At 42.1% G+C, this 20963-nt stretch overlaps 1 protein-coding gene across 7 annotated transcripts in view; it reads right to left on the minus strand.

Moving 5' to 3' along the window:
- The window catches only part of ELMO1 (engulfment and cell motility 1), a 314254-nt gene that overhangs the window by 28259 nt on the left and 265032 nt on the right, over positions 1–20963 (minus strand). For all 7 annotated transcript variants that reach the window (XM_064443946.1, XM_064443945.1, XM_064443950.1 and 4 more), the window contains one exon: positions 1747–1910. In XM_064443946.1, the coding sequence (XP_064300016.1) occupies positions 1747–1910 (164 nt within the window). The remainder of the gene's footprint in view (positions 1–1746; positions 1911–20963) is intronic.

Genomic DNA, 20963 nt, shown 5'->3' on the forward strand with positions numbered 1-20963 from the left:
AAAATATACAGCACTGCCACAATTGCTCTCTTCACTCACAGTCTCTTTCCCTACAATGAGGTCATGATTCTGTACTTATCAGTTGTGCCATCTATGCAGTTTGAGAGATTTCAGTACACGGAATCAAATCAAAGGGGAAAATGAAAGAACCATTTCTTTTCACAGTCAAGAATAAGTGATCATGGATGCAATCAAAATGCAAATGCATAGAGTTAAATCTCTGCAAATGCAGTTGTGACTGCTTAAACACCTTATCGATTTACTTAGCCTTTATAGCCTTCAGGCTTAGCCTTTGTCCAGAATCTGAAATGAGTCTCTAGTAACACTTCAGTTACTTTTAACTGTTTGTGTTGGCTCTTTCACTCATTGCACGACTGGGAAGGAGACTCCACACTGTGGCAGCAACTAGTCGGAGTGATACTGGAAATAAAGAGCTTGCAGAGGGCACTGGCAAGTGTCACGAGGCTACGTGATGGTGCAAGAGAATATAAATAGTTGACTTGTATCATACTTAAAAAGTTGACTCATAGCGAAAGCAGGGAAAAAGAGAAGCTTTGGTGACAAGCTTAGCAGTACTGAGCAGCTTTGAACCATTAAATGTTGCAGGGGATTGGCAGGGGATTTCTGAGCAGTGTAATGATGCAAAACTGACTGGAACCATTTGTAGCTTTTTAATTGATGCATTACTATGAGTGACATCAGCCCTAATTGGGCATTAGGTCCAATCTTCTAATACACTGAAAACATAAAAGAAGCATTCCCCCTTTGATCCACATTGGTATCATTAAAATTTAAGTGTGCAATTCCACTTAGCTTATGCTTCCGCTGTTGCCCCGCTGCCTCTGGAGGAATGTGTCCCCAGAGCTTGTACTTAGATAGCTGTATCCTTTAGAAACAAATCAAAATTTACACCCCGCTTCTAAATCCTGCAATGTTCTGGTCCAAACCCTTCTCTAGACCTTTGCCTTGAAAAGGAGATTTGGAAAATCACAAGCCATTCCACTTGAATACAGTCAGGATTTAATGACATTTCAGCTGATGCTTCTGGAGTCCTCACCATTTCTCTGCTCATCTCAGAAGGTTCAGTAAACAAGAAGGAAATGCAGTAAACAAGAAGGAAGAAGGAAATGAGAATCCCAATCCCACTGGCTACCTGCCAGAATGTTATCATTTGCAAATAAATAAGTGCTTGTCATTAACACCAGAGATAATGCCATAAACACAGTCATACACAGCACCACTCTTGTGGAGCCAGTGTGTATTGGCTCCTCTTCCTTTGGGCTTCTCCCTGTCTCACTCAGAAAAGTGACATTGGGAACTTTTAAAGGCGCTTGGACAGAAGACAAAGTTGTGGTGGGTTGGGTTGGTTTTTTTTGTTTGGTTTTTTCTTTGTGTGTGTGGTGGTGTTCTTTTTTTCTTTTTTGTTTTTACAGCCACCACCAGCACCAAAACCATGCTCACAATCATGCAAAGCTAGGAAATGTCAAAGCATTGTTTCATACAAATAAGCCATGTGAGACCCTGTGGGGATTTGCTGAATCTGTTTTAAATTAACTCAAAGAAAAAGTTACGATTTCCAGCAGAAGAAAACATAATGCACTTCAAGCAGATACTGCACCACTGCTTTTCAGCACAGGTCCCTGGACAGCTTTCCTCCTTGGGTTCCCCCAGAAGAGCTCACAAATGTCATTAATATTTGTTAATCCTTCCATGCAAAAATGAGTGGGGAGAGAAGACAGTACTTACAGAATCGGACGAGACTGGAAATCTTCCTGGTTCATTCTTTCAGACTGGCGTATTTTCAGTATTTCTGTGTAACTGAGATTCTGAAGTTTGCTCTTGAACTGATCCAGAGAGCTAGGCTTGGTAGTGAGTGCTCTCATTATCTGTTCTTTCACTACCTGCATTACCTGTAGTTGACAAGGAAAGGAAAAGAAAACCTGTGTTAACACTTTCTGCGTTTTTGTTTCACATCTTATTCTGCATCACAGTAAGGTTTCTAGGTATAGAAGATGATTAGTACTATGTGTTCTCAAGACAATTTTTCAGTAGCATAACCAGAAAATAAGCCAACTTCTGACAGGGCATCACAGCTTACATCACAGCAAAAGCTCATCTGCTCTGTAATAAGAAATATTTTTTTTGGAGGGGTGTGGTGGGAAAGGTGTAATTTATTGGTTCGTTCTATCTATCTGTGGTTGGTAGTCTATCATCTGTCTATCCATCTATCTACCCTGGTTACAGGATTTTAAGTCCTGCTCTGTCTGTGGTTTGTGTGCCCACAGCAACAGTAGTGTTGCTCTTCTGCATTCTGAGCTGAGATGATGCTCCTGTCATGTCGGGAACAGGCACACATACAACACCAGACTTGTAACAGCAGAAAAAAGCTAGGAAGTCTTAAGGAGCTGACTGAGAGTGCAGGTGCACATCCTGACTTCTGCCATCTCAACCCAGGTGAAGAGCACAAGCCGCAGGGGCCAGTCTCACTGCCCACAAGAAAGACTGCAAAGAGATTTTTAGGTCTTACAGCTCTCCTGCTGGGCCTTAGAGCTGCTCTCCTGACCAGAAGGCAGTAGCACAAAGCTGCTAACTGTGCCTTGTTGCTTCCCTTACTCCTTATGCCCAGAAGCAATGGGCACACACTGAAACACAGGAGGTTCCCTCTGAACATGAGGAAACACTTTTTCACTGTGAGGATGACAAATCACTGCACTGGCATAGGTTGCCCAGGAAGGTTGTGGAGTCTCCATCCCTGGAGACACTCAACATCCATCTGCACATGGGCCTGGGCAACTGGCTCTAGGTGGCACTGCTTGAGCAGTGAGTTTGGACCAGATCACCTCCAGAGGTCCTTTCCAACCTCAGTCACTCTGTGGTTCTGTGAGAGCCTTACACTGCAGGCACATTATGGCCATATACAGTGAAGGAAAGAGAACTTGCTGAAAGAGACCATTAGTCAGAAGGGAGAGAGATAGATCAATTTGTCAAGGATATTACAGGATTGCTTTTGAAGCAATGCCATAAACAATGCAAACCAAAAATTGAGAATGAAGAATGGCTGGGCAACAGCCATCTATCTGCATATTAATTATTTTATCAGAAGAAAACTGCTGAGACACAGTTAACTAAGGGGAATTGCTTGGCTCTAGTTCAAATAAACACGTATCACAGATTACTGGCTGTCTCTCTGCAATCCTAGACTCATTTCCTTGGTGCTGGTGCAAATCACACACTTTGAAATATTTATCTGATGCTGTGCATAAGTTGGCTGAAAAAAACAATTTACCAGACTTAGAAAGGCCCATCCCACCCAAATCCAACAGCTAAAAACCAGTAGGAAATGGTAACACTCCCCTGGTATCAAAGCGGGTGTGACAGAAATTAACAGCAACACAAACAGAGGGCAAAAGCTTTTTCTGCACTGTTAATTTTCCTTTATTCTTTCATCTTCACCATGTATCTTAAAACAGAAACTCAGCCCCTCAGAGATTCCCTAATCATTCTGAAAATTTATCTTTTCACATGAATATTTCATTGCTTCACATGTGTTGCCTCAGTCTTCTAACTCATTGCCTGCACTGTTTTCTATTTTTGCTTCCTGAGATGTAACTTCTTTCTCAGATGTGATCTAAGCACTCATTTTAGCTGTGTCCAGCAGGTGAAACTGAGCAATTAAAGAACTGAAGATAATCTCCTTCCTTACTACAGGGACCATATCCATCCCAGAGATCTACTTCAAGAGGAGCAAGATGCTTCTCCCAAAAGTGTTGGCTCAGGTGGGCAGAAAATGCCTTTGCCACATTTTGACCCCCTGGATGAGGCAGCCTACCTACACTCACGCGGCTGGGGCCTTGCTTTGAATGCATCCTTGCAGTTAAGATCCTGCTCTCGGTAAATCTTGCAAACCTGGTCCAGCAAAGCTGAGCTCTGCTCCATCCACTCCTAAAAGTATGTTGCTATGTATGGGAGGAAGTCTTCTAAAATTTAGTTTAAGGGTAAAAAAGTAACATTGAATGCTGTACTCTACACCTGCATGTTCTTCATTTCATATACACAAGTATTTGGTTTTAGAGGGTGGCCATGTGCAGCTAAATACCTCTGAAGAGTTACTTAGCTGGTCTGCCAGTGGGAATCAGCTACTTCTCCATCTGGAAGATGAACTCCTGACTGCCATCCAATTGCTTAGACTGCATTCAGAGTGCGCTCACTAGGCCACACCAGTCCAAGTAAGAAACGTGCTGACACACCTTGGAAATGACAAACCAGAAGGCCAGGCAACCATAAAACCTGAATGCAAATGGACCGTGCCCAACAAGGTGAGTGGCATACTTCTACTGATTTCACTGGGTCTTGGTTTAATACCTAAAAAGGCTAGGAAATGTAATGAAGGAAATGTCCTCAAAGGTATAATAGGAAAAAAATGAAGCAGACAATCCCAGTGACTAGCTGGATGTTTAAAAATGTCTTCTGTCTTCCTCTTTCTGCCTTATTGACAATGACTACTTGTTGCTGCTAATTAATTTTAATTTATATTTTATATATTTATATGCTATTAATTAGGACTGGTTATCATTAACTACCAGGAATTAAGAAGAGGGAAGAGACTGGAAACTAATATTGCCCATTGAAAACTTATTCAGCTATTGGTACCTCCTGATACCACCATCCGGGCTCCCAGTGAACTGCGCTTAACTTTGCACCCTCATAGAGAATGTGACATTCAGCCACTGTCTTCAATTCTGCTTTCTCAGGCCTGCTGATAAGTTGTGCCAGACTGCTTTGCTACATGGGGTTTTACAGCCAGCCTGCAGTCATGATTTACGTAGTATCATGCAAAAGAAGCATGCAAAACCAGGTAGCATAATTCAAACACGCAAGTCCCACTGCCGCTCATGGGAACAAATTCCCTGACCACTAGAAAGCAACAAATTACTGCAATTTCAAACAGACAGGCATAGTATAACTGCTAAACTAACCATACTACACTGCTATATTAACTATCACTAGCACATCACCTTGACTTTCAGCACTAAACCAGATTTGCAAGCAAATATAGTCCTGCAATCGCTTATACATGCATAGAGTTCCAGTTTTGTGCATTCATTCAAATATCTGTACAGATCTCCTTTTTTGTTGCTCACGTATAGATTTAGTTTCCTGAATTCAGGCGCTCAACACTGGGGAAACTGCCTCTATAGGTAGTTTTTCCCATAAAATAAGTGGACAAACATAAATAAATATTGTATTTTATGGAGTTGCATGTATGCGGATCTTCTTTTCAGTCTCATCTCTGAACCATCCATATGAAGCAGTGCTCATTCTTGGCTAAACAATGCAAAGGAGGTTCAAGTTCAATAGACTGAGGATGCTGTCAATTATGTATTTAAGTCATTAGTTGCAAAATCCTGTATAAACCCTTGTCTCCCTTGTCTGGTACTCACTCTTGTGGTTAACATGCAAACAATGCAAATTCCTCTTCTTTGCTATGATTTGGAAAGTTATTCACAGGGTACCATCGAAGAGCTCCTTGGTTTAGAGGCTCCCCTTGCTCCCGAGCCAGAAGGCAGGAAGCGTATGCCCCAGGCCCAGCACGTAAGGGGGTGATCACTTGCCTTGTAATGTTTATAGCCAACACTATTTAACTAGCTGGCCAAAATGTCAAAGCTGCTGATTGCATTGAGTCTCCTGAGCATTTGGGAATCACTGCCAAGAATTTCTAATCTGTTCTATTTCCAAAGCTGAGTTGCCAGCCGTTGATTACTGCTGTCTGAGAGACAGCATCAACCCTTCCTCCCCATGTGTCTGACCTTACAATGAAATTAAAGGTATTCTTTACTTGGTGTGATGATACGTAAACACCGTGGACAGTCGCTTTAATTACATTATGCTTTGCTAGTCTTACTGAGAAATGAGTGTTTTAGAGGGCACATTTGCTTTAGATCATGTCATTTTTATCTGGCGACCTCGTGAATGGTAAGAGAATCCCGAGTTCTACATTACAACTAAGGTAAATTCACTGAAGACATGAAGAGAGAGACAGTAGGGAAAAAAAGAATAGTTTTTTTTTTAAATCACATAGGAACTTGTTCCCTGTATTTTGTATCCATCTAATGTGTCTTATATTTCTATTGTCAGTATAACCATAACATTAAATTATGGAATTTTTGTTAAGCTGTTTTAGTCTAGCTTTACGTTTAGCTTATTTGACCTCACCTCTGTCATATCACATTCTGACTACTTTTCCTTTCCAACATTTACCCCCCCTCTTTTATTCTTGCCATGACAACTTTTGCCTATGCAAATAAAATCTCTTCCTTTCAGGACGAAGCAGAGGTCCGAACACTTGAGCTCTACAACAAGCAGACAAAATAAAAAGAGAGAAGCTGTCAGTGTCAGAAAGAGGAGTTTATCAGGGCCAAACTCTACAGCAACCTTCCTACTGACCGCGTTTCAGTGGCTTGTTCGCAGCTACGGAAAGGACAAACCTCTCTATTCTACTTATCCCATACCAATGCAAAGTTTGTCCTTGGCACTGACTGGAGAAGACAGGCTGCCATCTCAGACACCTACTATTGCCTGCAAGCTTCTGGAAATTTAAGTCTGAGCCTTCTGCTCACTAGACAGACCTTCTACAACCTAGAGCATCAGCCTTCTCAGAAACCTCCCCCAAAACAGCCTGAAGGGCTGGACATTCACAACATCCCGCCCATGGAGCACCAGACAGGAGATGAAGCCTTCTCATCATTTCTTCAGCGTAGCAGTGTTTCTCTTTAATAAGCATATGCTTTCAGCCCTAATGACCCTCTCACAACAGCAAGAACACATCCAGAGACGATCACAGACACCACTGAAGTTGTACCCCTAGTATCTTGGGACATGTAACACTGATTGCTGCTTGGTGACTAACCTGGAGGGTTGTGTGTGTCAGCTGACTGATTGCCATTAACCTTGACAGTCCACCTTTCTTCTGCACAGACAAGACTTAGGTATAAATCCTGAGCCCACGTTACAATGATCTGCTTGGTTCAGTGCTTTCCTAACTTGGCTCAAAATTAGCAAGTGCTGCAAGGCATGATTCCCCTACCTTGCAGTATATGATGAAAGAGCAGTCCCTGGACTATACCCAGAGCTCCCCTCACAACCAGACTTGAAGCATCTGGATATGAGAAGTTTCAAGGCTTCATTCACTAGCTTTTCCACAAGACCACTCAGAAATCAACAAGCCAACAAACAGAAAACTGGAGGAAACACATCTCTGCAAATTGATTGTCAAGAATTCATACCTGGTTTCCTTCCTATCTAAATGCTCCCAAAAGGAAGCAACTTGGTTTATACAGGGTGAAAAATGAAGGAGAAAACATAATTTGGTGACTGAGATCCAGCTTGATCATTTCAGTCACAAAGGGACTTCCTTCAGCTAAATCCCCAGAGCAGGCCAAAATAAGGTTGTAGAATGAAATGGCCAAATCATTCTTAAGAAACAGTGCTCACTGACAAAGGAGGCCATAAAGAAAATCTAATTCTGAAGGGAAGGGAAATTACTTCAGTTTACAAGCAACCTGTCAACCCCATTAATGAAAACTTTACATGTTTAACGTGCACACCAGGTAATTCAAGACAATTTTTAGACTGTTCCAAAGGATAAATTGTCTTAACTAGATCAATGGTTATATTTTCAGAGTACTCAGAAGAGTCATCCTGAGAGAATTGAAGGTCCTTGGAAGATAATCTAATGCTGTTTTTTCCCTCCCTATCTCCACATATTGCAGTTTGTGAATTCACTACTCTAGCCTCTCAGTCACAGCCTCTACCAAGATTCCACCCCACATTACTTTAGAATATTAATCCAAACATGCCATCCTACACAAGCAAATTTAAACTCAGTGCTGGCATAATCTAACCATTGACAAAAGACTTCAAAACTCCAGGCCATTTCTTGTATTACATTCTGTGTACTCTGGAATTACAAAAAAACCCCCACCCAGTTTTCAGTCTTCTTAACTATTGCAGAACACAGGGACAGTTACTGTAGCCAGTGATAAAGAGGCAACTCTAAGCCGTCTGGATGTACATAGCCACAGAAATAATTAAGTTGATTTATTTTCAGGCAGCAGGATGAGAAAGCGGCTGTCAGAGGATTTAGCAGGTATAAGCTCTGATACATTTTATCTCTTCATTTTCTGCAGAATTTAAAATCCACTGTGAAAAGTTTGTTGCTGGGGTTTTGGCTTTCCTTGTTTTAAAATTCTTCTGCTTGTGATTATATTTTTCTAGTATGAACCAAGATATCTTTCAGCCTGCAGATGAGAGACTTGAAACAATGCAATGGTTTTGACCAAGCTGAACAGTTTGTTTCCATGTGGTATCAGTATCAATATCATTATCCAGTTCAGCAGGAATAATTTTGCAGGAATACCTTGGATGAACAAGTGAGCACACCTAGCAGATGTGACGATGGAGCTGAGCGGTAGGAAATGTGACAGCAGTTCCACACAAGATGTTTAAAAGGTCTGTAGCAGGTGTCTGAAAATGCTGTAGTAATAGATCTCTTCAATGTGAAACCTTGTTCAGAGCCTTGGGACCCAAATAAATCGCCTGCCCTCTGGTGAGGAAAAGAGGGAAGAGAACCTGAAGGACCCTAACCTCACACTGGATCCTGAGATCCAGAAGGTCGAGTGGTGAAGAAAGAAAAGGCTGAAGACAAAGTGAAGCCCCCAATTGCTTTACCTTTCAGAGTTCTTGATTTTTTCAGCTGTTTATATTCCCTTGACTAATGCATCACAGGTGTGGGAAACCAGACTGAAATCACACAGTTCCTGGGAACTGATAGGCTGAGACTGTTGTTAACCAAGACTGTGAGAGAGGGAATAGAGGATTCATTACATTCTTGTAAGAAGGGAGGAATAACAGCCCCAGGGCCAAGAGCACAAGACTGGTGAACACCATGAAACAAGGTGTGAAAGGGAGGCTGAGAAAAAGCAAGGAAGGGGACTGAGGAGTGACTGCATCTGAAGGAGGTGATGTAAAAAAGTTCACTTCCCTGCAAAAGATTCCTGGCTCATCCTGCTATTGGATGCGAGCGTTTTGTAAATTGCGTTCAGTGGAAATATAACTCTGTTATATTACGTCCCTGGGCTACTCCACCCCTGCAGGAAGAGCCTCTGGCCACAGCTTGACTTGGCACTTCCCAAAGAAGCTCCCAGAATTCTGTTTGTGCACTGATTATTCTTCCCTTGGATACATAGATCCTGATGGAGAACCACTGGATACCATGGAGGTCTCCAGTTCTTTCTTAACATTACTATTTATTTGCTCAATTACGACCAGAACAGTGGCAAAGGCTTTGGCTGGGAGCAAAAAGCAGCTTGAATTGGATCAGAAAAAGACAAAAGGCTACCAAAAAATTCCATAGATGGGTAATATGGCTAAAGGGATGGGCAAGAAGATGATTTTGCCAATGAATGTTAATAGACTGGAGTAGACAAAGGAAAAAGGAAGGCAGCTAGTAGGAAGGATGTTATAAATATGAAAAGTGACCAGAGCAGGAACAGAGGTTCCAGCAGGAAGTACCAGCATGTGGAGGAAGGCATCTGGTTGATGGCTTGCAACAAAATAAATTAAGGGGTGGAGAAGTTTGAAGGAAAACAAAGAGGCTCTGGCTCCAACAGATGTTGTATTTCAATAGAAAATGAAGACTGAGGGAAAAGAAGAAATGAAATTTTGTTAGAAGAAAACTTGAAAGGAAATACGAAAAGAAAGGGTAAAATATGGGTGAAATGATATATTTATAAAAATTATGGCTCGCGAAGAAGCTTATGGAAGGGAAACCTTCCTTAAGGACTGGCCTGAGGAAGCTGAGGGTAAAATTGATAGTAACAGAAAGGGAACAGCAGTCCTTTACAAACTTGAAATGCATGTGGATTTAGAATCATCATCAAAATACACGTAATTATTTACTTTAGTTACTGTCCATATTGTCTTGAACCATTTTGGTAAAAGACAACGTGAAAGCAGTCAACTGGCTTCTTGCAGGGCTAAAAACATGCTACTCTCAAATCCAAGGGTTCTGTTCAAAACAATGCTAATCTAAACGTACAAGTCAAATACCACTTATTTGGGTTGTACTGAGCCGAAACAGGAATGACTGATAGACAGGAAACCTTTTCTGAACATTTAATATTTGCAGAATATCATTTGCATCAGAAATAAAGAATAAATTTCTTCCCTGTTTGTGTTTTGTGCCTTGAGGTAAGCAAAGAAAGAAATAAGTGCTGTGTGACAAAGCATTTCTGCCCCAGTAAAATGATGTGCAAAGTTAATATGACAGTTTATGTAAACTTCCTTGTTAGTTAATTGAAGTCTTAGGTCAGCCAGTATTACATTATTTTCCCCAATGTCTGACAACCTCCTTTGGCAAAATAAAACATGCAAAAAGTCATTTGTGGGTGGCATTTAATCCAGGGTTTTTCACAGACAAAATGTACTAATCTTCTCAAACAAAATGTTAAGTGAGGGGAGGGGGAAAAATGAGGAGATATTTGTATCCTTAGTCATACACCAATGTAATAATTATCATCAAATAGCACGCTTGTGAATTCTAAAGGAAAATAATACAAGAGTTACCCATGATTAGGAACATACATTTGGGTGCTGCCTGCTTCCCTTAAAATACACAATTACATTAAATGGCATACACTAAATGAAAATTAACTGTAATATATTGGCAAACAGCTGGTTCTACAGAAGGAAAGCAAGGATAAGAGCCTAAGAGGTAGTTTTTCCCACAGGGAAGTGTAAATATTAACGAACTCAAGTTCTGGGTATTAATGATGCATTAAAAAGACTCTTTGAATGGGCAGAAAAAACAGGAAAAGTGGGGGATGCATTTTCAAAAAATGGAGAACAGAAGGGGCTGGAAATATTGCTCAGTAGATCTGACAAATGGATAAAAATGGAAGAACAATCCTTTGCATTACAGCTTCACATCTTCCTCTCTCCTTTAGCTGAGGTAAAAACAAAATAAAGGTGTGACCAGCTGCATTTCTTAAAAGATCTCCAGGCTATTTTACCAGTGCAAATTACTGTGCTGAGGTCTGTCCCGTCTGAGGTATGAACAGCCACGTGGAGTTGCACATGGTCCAAGCCTGCCACTGTCTCTGCTTGCATCGTCCCTTTCCTTGTCTCCAGTCAACTCCAGGGACTCTCCCACTCCATCTCTATATGGAAGGGGAGTCAGCGCACCACGTTTGTGTCTTTTTAATACCAAGAGAAATGGAGATCCCAAGCCATCCAGATGAACTACAAACACGGCACCTAGCACAAAGCACCAGGTAATATGGGGACAGCTTCTCCACCTCTCCCCTTCGTGCCTCTCGTCTTTGCTAACCTTCTCCCAAACCAAACAGACGTTGAAAATCCATCTACTGCATCTGCAAGTGAACTCCACTTCTTTTGATTAGCAAATTCTACAGCTCTACCACCTACTTATTTCTTTAATTCTGATAGGGATATTAATAAAAGAGATGCATGGGCCCTGAGATCAGACATAGGGAATGCCTTGCAGGGGTTGGTTAGCTGCCCAGGGCTGTAGGTTGTCACTAAGGTATTGCTCAGGTTGGACACAAAGAAAGTTGTAGGCAAAAATGGATACTAAAAGTGGGTTCAGGGAGTTTCACACCCACATGTTATTCTCAATGGCAGCTGGTTTAGTCTGATAAAGTAAGAACATCACCTGCTCAGGAAACACACTTTTCATCCTGGGTAATTGTTTTGATGCTTACTTTTTCCCTAGTAAGAAACAGAAGCGGAAATACTGAAAGCTGCTATGCAATAAATTGTTTAGGAATTAGCTGTTTTAAACATCTTACAGTACCCCAAAACTGTTAAATTTCTGTTCAGCAATCTGAGAAACAAAATACTTCCATTTTTCCCATGTACATTATTCACAGAAAAGATTTGCCTATGAAAAATGTTCATCTTGATTAAACTCTGCATACGCAAAAGCTCTATAATTTTGCCCAGCTTTGCCAATACTTATGTGCTTCTCCAGCAAGTCCAAAATTTGGCCCACCACTCAGACACTAAGCACCCAAATAAGGAATTTCAGAGTACCACCTCACATTTTATCTGGTACTCACATGAAAAGGGAAAAGAAAATGATAAGTAGAAGTTGGAAGCTTCAGCTTTTGTTTTTCTGGACTTTAGTTAAATGGCGTTCACCATTTCAAAGCTACTGTTTCTGGGTTTTTTTCCTGATATTCCATTTTAGTAAAAAAGCAAAACTTCTGTGTTTTTTACCTAACAAAAATGACCAGATAGGCTGAAAATGTGGTTTTGGATTCAGTTCTCCAAATCAGAGAACTAGATGATGCACTCACATTTTCCCGATGAATGCGGAAGCCAGCTGTTCAATACACTGGTGTTGTACTATTTCATTCAATCTGGTTATTTGCACATCCTTCCAGTTATGGTAAATGATATGGTTGAACATCTAGGAACCACACAGAAGGGCAGTTGTGCAGATGTGCTATTCCTCTGAATGAACCTACGTGTTATTATGCATCATAATTTACAACAAATAAGCTGTAATAATTTTTATGTAAATCCTTGTTTTCACATTCATGTCACTGAAGAAAGCAGTGAGCTGAAAAACATGTCTACAGAACATCATTTTTTTTATAGCACATCTCATATTAATAACCATTTCAAGTGATAGTTGTATTGATATCAGAGTCCAGTCAGTGCCACAAGAATAAAAATAGTTGCATGAATTAACTGAATGATTCACAAAAGTACACGAAGCAATGAAAAGATTAAATCCATCGTGACTTGTTAGATGCTAGCTATAAAAATTATTCTGTAAATCCAGAGCTCACAAATTACTGACATGACAGATCATAATAAGTGCTGTCAGGACTATTACAAATCAAGATCTGTTTGGAACTGCCAAACATACACAAAATGCCTGTGTCCAAGAAAAAGAAAAAGGAAAAAATGTTTTCATTGCCATTTTAAAATGTTCTGAAATTACTGCAGAATACCTTTTGAAAATTCTGAATTTGTGCAGTCTAGTCCAATCAGATCTTTGCCTCAGGTAGTTATGTCATTACCGTGCTGGTCATATAAATAAGAACAATGTATACTATTTTTCCCCCTGAGTTGTGGTACATAACCAAGCATATAAGGAATTTAACAAAATGATTCTTGGAAGAATAAAAAGCATGTATGTGCCCTACCTTATTCTAAAAACTGCAGCGGAATGGTTTATGGCTTCAGAGACCTATATTTTTGATCCTTTACTTCAGGAACAGGATACATATCCACAAGCACAGGGCAAATCATCTACAGCTATATGAAACGTTAACTAAAGACACATCTGTGACCATCAGACCTGTGTAGGCTGGTCCCACTGCCCCATCCCCTTCACTACGTGTATAGGAAGCACCTGAAAAATAATGTTTTTTTTTCTCCACTGAATACTATGTCAATACCACGTTCCCAGTTTTGAGGGTTCCCCCACCCCCACCCCCGCTCCTTTTACTCATATTAAATTAGAGCCAAATGAAATTCTCTAACAGAAGGATTAAGACAAGACTGCAGTATTTGGCTTCAAGTTTACTTCCCACTATCAATTTGAAACTACCAATGACATACACAGAAACAGACACATCTACAGAAACACATCGATCCTGCCTAGGAGGGTGAATAATGTCTTAAAATAGTGTTATTTCCCATAACCAACTAGTGAGTTATGGATGGAGAAAGGCTTACAATCTTCTGGTGATGAAAGACCTGTTCTCTAATAACTTGAATGCTATCACTGCACTTCTTTCCATATTGTCATTAATCTAAATTTCTAATAAGCCAGCAGACTCCTCCTTCCCTACAACTTCATGACTATTTACTTTGTGGTTTGGGGGCAGGAGATATATTTAGAATTAAATGCAAGCTATTTGTTTTCCTTTGAAAGGTTAGAGTCAAATTCTGTGCACTCCAGATTCCAGCAGTCAACAAAAACAAAGTACCAGACTCATTCTGAAATTCCCCTACTGCCTCACATGCTATTACAAAAAGCATTTGCTTTGGTAAACTTGCTCAGGTCCAGAAAGAAGCCAAATGGGAGACGTCATCCTAGGGTGAACATGGTCCAAGGGCACAGACAGTGTATCCAGGCACCCGTTTCACATGTTGGTAACAAGGAGTCTAGAACTGGGGCTGAAGATATGATGCTGCTATTCCTCCTTTTCAATCTTCTGCTGTATCGTGTAATTAGAGTGCAGCACGACCACGTGAGGCAACAAAAGCAAAAGTTTCTGCAAAAATCTTCTCCTATTTCGTCGTACTGGAAGTCAGGCAAAAAGGGGGAGGAAATTCCTGTAAGGGAAATATTGGTGGGAATGAAGCAACCTGTGTTTCTTGGAATTATGTGCTCACAGAGTCAATGTGGCAGAGCCAAGGGGAAACCACTGGGTAGAGCTGATGGGCAGCAGGTGGGAGGGGGCTGGTAGTACATGGGCTGTAACACCAAAGGAGGGTAATAAAGGTTCGGGGAGGGAAAGGTGATGATGGCCTAACTTGGAAATTACTGTAAAAATGTCCAGAATAAATTCTACCCAATTTTTAGGATAAAGAGTGTAATCCTGGATGGAGCTGGCACCAATACAGAGCAGGTATTTTCTGTAAAGTACGATACACCCGATATTTAAGCACCAGACTCTTTTGGAAACCCCCATACCCTTCACTTGCATCAAGAACGGATCAAGTCCAAGGGCTGCTGAGGGCAGTCAGCCATCTCTGGCATCTTCTCTAAATGGATTCCTCTTATTACTGGCTTTCCACTGAAAAACAGAAATTTCCCAGTGTTTTCTGAGCACTCCCAACTCTGCCCAGCAGAAGGCAGATGCCTGCACTGTCACTGCCCCACACGGCTGCACAGCCAGTTCAGCAAGAGCAATTTTCCCATACAAAGCCACTCCTGCCACAGACTAGGATTTCCCTGACCCTTTTTTTTTTCTTCTTCCTTTTATTTTTTCTTTCTAGAGTTAAAATGTTCTCCCAGGAGCATACTAAATTAACCCAAATATCACAACATAAGCCACACGCAGAAACCTGTAACCTTCTACTGCAGAGGAGAGACAGGCTGGGGGGAAGCCTCATAAGGATGCTATTATAGTAGGAGAGAGAAAAACAGCAGCTCCCTGTGGCAGCTGTGAACTGGGCAAAGTTCCCAGGGGCCCAGTGGCGAGGGGCAGCAAGCACCGGATGGCTGGTTTCCATGGAGGAGTGAGCCAGGGAGGCAGGAGAAACAGCTCATGGGAGGCACCGCTACTGGCCGCTGGCACAATGAGGAGAAATACCTCCTGGCATTTCACCTGTCATCAGCACCCATGTCTTCAGGGCGCTTGGTTCAAATTTGCTTACAGCTTCAGCATCCTCAGTCCCGTTTCTCTTCGGGGGGGACCACAGCTCAGAATATGTTGTGCTGTGTCTTGTTTGGTGGGTCTCAGTGATTTACAGGAACACAAAATGCTATGGTTGAGCTTTAAATAAATAAATAAATAAACAAACAAACAAACAAATAAATAAATAAAATCCAGCAAAGCAACATGATCCCAAAGCTGACTGATCTGTGGCTTTTGGCACCCTCAGTTCTGCACAGAGGCCCTACAAACTTCTTTTGCACATCATGAGTCTTTGCCAAACTAAACGTGACCTTAGCAGACCTGGTGTTGCAACTCACAGCCGTTACCTACCAAGCAGACAAAAGCAGCACTTGCTGGAGAGACAGCCTATTGAGGGCAGGGTTCAAACAATTACCATTATTTTTTGTACAGGTAAAAATAAGAAGCTGCTATCTCGATCCAGCACTGTACATCATTGTATCTGAGTCCTGCATCAACATATAAGTGGGGCATGTATTTGCTACATATTAGAATATTATTGGAGTGAAATTAATTCTGACACCCCACAAGGCTCCCTTGTACAACATAAATCCATGTTTTATCTTGGGAAAGCAGTGTGCACCTGGCTCGTGTCACATTGTCTCTGCTGTGGAATGGGTAGAGAAGTATTCATTGTATTTAGCTCATGGTAAGGCTACAAGACCTTTTCAACGTTTATAATGCACACCTGAATTAATCAGATAAAAGGACTTATGTAGGTGCAAAACACCATTATTAGCTCTGTCCCCATTTTGAAAGTTGTCAGAAGGAAATAGGAGGAGGGGGAGCTACCTATTAGAGCTCCTTGGGAAGGCATTAAACTATTCTAATAGAAATCTGGCCTAAGTAGCATCATTTTAAAAAGAAAACATACTTGAGGTGAAAATACAAAGGTCAGCCAATTGCTTGTTGCCATCTATGTAAACCCAAGTCCTCAGAATTGCTATTTGACACAGACATCACAAATAGCAGGATAGAACCCAAAGATAGGCAAATATTTTCCAATGAAAACAAAATTACAGTTTTCTTACTGAGTGCTCACAGCAAATATACCCGGCATAGCTCTTGATACAGATTTAGGCCTGCACTGCAACAAGGACAATTGATGGAGGGTCCTTCCGTTGCTGGGTACAATGCCAAGGTCCTTCCCTTCCCAAATGACCAGGTGCCTGCACTCCCTGAACCCATGCTCTTCATGCACCTGCACTACCTTGCTCATAAACTCACAGATCCTAAGTGGCGGTACCCATGTAAAAAACACAAGTGGCAACTAAACATTTCTCCAAACAATCAGCAGGCATTACTGACAGAGATAGCAACACAGCAAGTTTGGATGCAAGCACTTCCTAACAGGATATTAAAAATACAACCGATGGAGCTGCTCATTAGGAAAACCTCTATTAGCCAAGATGCAGCACTTTCTGTTGAGGAAGGTACCAAGAAGAAAACAAGCCCGCGAATTCCCTAATAGCATATTGTCCCCAGAGCTCCTGGGTGCTTGGCTGCCACACGGACCCTTGGCTCCAGGTGTCCAGCGGCACAGCTGGCAGCCACAGGAGACCAAGGCTGCAGAGAAAATGGCTGCTCAAATCAGGCCAGCTTTCACTGCGTGCACAATAGGGTCCAGTGGCTGCAAAGGGAAAAGGCAGATATTTAAGAGGGCTTGACCAAAGATAAGGAACGTGCCACCACTCTAACAGGTTTTGCTCAGGCAGTAACGCAAGCCTAACTTCACCAAGTGAGAACAGTACAGCTCCCCATGCACGCAGAGTCTTAATCTGGGTGTAAGTTCAATACTTCCTCTATCAGCAAAATATCCCTAGTTTACACCCATTTTCAGGACTGCTTTCCACTGCTGTAGGCTGCCTATCAAAACGAGATAACAAAAAGAGAAAACAGGGCCAAACTGACCCCAGTGTTACTGTAATCAAGCTGAGTGAGACTGGGAAACAATTCAGGTTCCTCAGAACTTAAACTCTTCCTGCCCCCTCCACAAAGTAGGATAAAACTTGAGGAGAGAGAAACAGATCAAAGGACTGAAAAGTATTTATGTCTAGACAGAAACATCTGAGAAGTCCCACTGAACACCGGACTCTACCTAAGAACCTGGTAACTGCTCTGTTCAAGTCAGTATGTTCTGAGAGACAGCAGGCAGTAGCTGAAAACCATCAACCAGCAGGGACTATTGCAAATAAGCCTTTCTACATGCACGTATAGGTCTAGCATGCAAGAGGCTTGACTCTGGATTGTCACTGCAATAATATATCTACCACAGGCATTATCAATTCATTTGGATTAATTTTTTTCCTTATCTCAACCTCCCATTCATAAAAATAGTCCAATAAAATCTATTTTGAGGTGCTTTTGTTAACATGAGCTAGATATTAGGACATTTAAAACATTTATCTAAAGAAGTTCGAGATCTCACTTTGAAAAAAAAAAACAGATAAAAATTTATCATCAACCTCCTCCTCAAAGCACTTTAACAGAAGCTTTATTTATCCTTGGATTTTTGGAAGACTGCAGCCCACATATTTGTCATTTTCATCTTTTTGGTCAATTTGTCATTTTAATCCTTTTTCTTTTCCTGCTTGTGCCTCCAGACTCACTTATTAAAATAAAGCAAGCCATGAACAAGGAACTATCAGCAAAAAGAAGGCATCAGGAATATTTCCTCATCTAAAGGCTAGAGCTACTTAGAGAATCAGTAACAAATTAACAATAGAACATCAGGTATAGGATGGCCTGGAAAAAAATTAATAATCCAAATAATCAGCTTCTAGTGGGTTTCATAGGCAAGACAGCAGAGAGCTGCCAGTGACAACACTTCCATGCATACCATGTTTATTGTGGCAAGCAGTGAAAAGAGGTGAAACTGAGTAGCAAAATCTGTATATGGGGTAAGAGACTTCCTATGGTAGGAAACATCGCCAGAGTGGTGGGTTATACCCATCAAACGTATCCATAATATACAAACCTGTGAAGTTAAAATCCCCTCAGCTCGCAGTAGATGTTAAGGATTTGGGGGCACGCAGGTGTCCGTTCAGACTAGATGAGCATGGGATGACCATCACAGGACAACCTGGCAGGAAAAGTGGATGTGGCCCCTGGGGCTGGGGACAGAGGCCACTAATCATGCAAACTTCTCACCCCACCAAGAAGCTCCTTCTGCTTACAGCTTCCCTCTGTGTTTAGACATCATTTAGTGGCCCAAACTTGGACCTGGGTGCCAAGAAGGGAGCGCAAACCAATAGCCAAATGAAGCTAGGCAAGAAGGGGAAAAAAAAAAAATCTCAACAGACAGCTTAAAAATCAACCCCCCCCAGCCCAGCAACCAGAGCGGCTTGCGCATGGAAGCAGCATCGGCAGCTGAAACTCTGGCAGGGAGACTCGTGTGGGAGTTGTGCTCTCGCTCACTGAAGGGCTGTGGGCAGGTGGGAGGAACCTCGCTTTGCTCGGGGAAGGGAAGGCAACGAGGGGGAACAGGAGCCCTATTGTGATGTGCCTATGGTGAGGAATACAGAGGATGTAAATTATCATACCTTCCCCTCTCCATTCTTTGTGTCTGATTTAAGAAGCCTGCTGGTGGAGGGTACAACTGGTCAGACTAATCTCAGGCTCCGAGTACACAGAACAAGTGCATTTTTATTGCAGAGGAATATTATTGTTATTAGTGCACGGTGCCTCTTCAGGAAGCGTATCCTTTCCAGCGTCAGTGCAAAGCAAGCCTGCGAGGGTGGGGATGCCGCAGCTGTAGCATCCCCCCACACCCCACCAACCCCCAGATCATTTACATCCGAATGGGGCAGGCAGCAGCAGAGCCAGCAGACGCCCTCCATACATTTCTTCCCAGCACTGTGACTGCCAGCACTTCTAAGGGGGCACCTGACAACCACTCCCCCCTTAGTCAGAGATAAAACCAAGGGTCATCCTCCTTCTGCTGCAACTCTCAGCCTGCCCGATCAAACCGCCTCTACTCACTGCTTCTGCCACGGTCCCAACCCCCTCCTCCCACTCCAAGGATTTAAGATATTACTGTAAGCACCTCCAGCACCTCTGTCAACCTCATTCTTCCCAGACTACCATTTCTATTGCAACAGCTTAATATATACTCCATTCCCTCAACACCTTCCCCTAGATAGGAAAGAAGGCAGGACTTTCAGCTGTTCACAAGGATGCTGAATGCTTGAAGGGTGAAAGGGATGGATGTCAGCTGGAACAAAGGGATTGCTGCACATTCCCCATTGCAATGGAGACTCTGGGTCAAAGGAACAGGAAAGCACCCATGCACTTGCAGACAGCAAGCACTTGCAGAGCAGCGGAGTATGGTGGCACTGTGGGTCAACCTCTGCCAGTGGGCCAAGAAAGAGCCTTTTAACTATGGGCTCCCACAAGCAGTCCTCCCTTACGCAGGCCAGCCTAACGTCACCTGTTATCTAAAGCTAGCAGTGCTTGTCGGGCCCTTTTACTTGCCTTGTCCTCCCTTGGCACTGTGCTTTCCCAGGGATGCTTTGCTTATCCTGAAGCAAGAGCCGCACTTGAAACATGGCACACATATAATAATGGTGCCCCTGTAATTCTCCTTCCTGCTGTTCTTTTCTCCTTCTTTAACATCAGAAAAGGCAAGCTGCTATTCTGAATGACTGTAGCATAAGTAGGTGTGACAGAGATGTGTAATTTTTTCTTCCTAAACCATCAGGAAGCCTGTTTTCAAGTGCAAAAACCAACACTTGGCGCACACATTGGTTATATGGAACAAATGCGGCTGCAGCACTAACACCTCTGAATGCACACGTGGATGCCCTGCTGGGGAGCCCCTGTCTGAGATTTGGTATACAGAGAGCGTTTCATTCCAAAGGACTGCAAAATATCTTATCCTACCAAAAGTGCTCAGCAAAGTGTGCTGCAGACTCTTCCCCTTCATTTTACATTTCCTTGGTGGAATAAAAGAAGTTTTAGGCTCCATCGGACAGAAAACAGAATGCTAGACAGGACAGACAGCTTCCCTTTTCAAAGATGTGATAAACCTGCATATCTAAAGTAATGTTTTTTAGACTTACTAAATTCACTCATTGGAAGGAGCAGATGTTACATTTCCAGATTCCATCTTATCAAAAGCAAGAAGGGGGGAAAGCTTTTCCACTCCTGAGATGCTCAGAGATTTGGCCAGCTGAGACCACTTCTTACTTTAGACTTCTGAGTACAATGCAAATGTGTCTAAATACAGCTGAATGGGAAATCTGCTCTGTGCAAGCACATTTCTCTCCGTATTTGTAGCTGTGCCCTACAGAAGCCAAGGTGGTAATTACGTGAGAGGCACAAGAAGAATCAGTTTTTATTGTATCACTGGTCCCCTACTGATAAAACCTGTGACTTTATCCATCCACCCCAATTCCACAGGTACTACAGCAAGCAACTCCTGTTTTATTTTATGAAGACAACTGATTGAGCAATATTGCCAGTATCTTTACTGAAACAATGAACCATAGTATTTTCTTTCAGTTTAACTATATAGGAGTGAAA

This window comes from Phalacrocorax carbo, chromosome 2, assembly GCF_963921805.1.
Source record: "Phalacrocorax carbo chromosome 2, bPhaCar2.1, whole genome shotgun sequence".
In the NCBI taxonomy this organism is placed as follows: domain Eukaryota; kingdom Metazoa; phylum Chordata; class Aves; order Suliformes; family Phalacrocoracidae; genus Phalacrocorax; species Phalacrocorax carbo.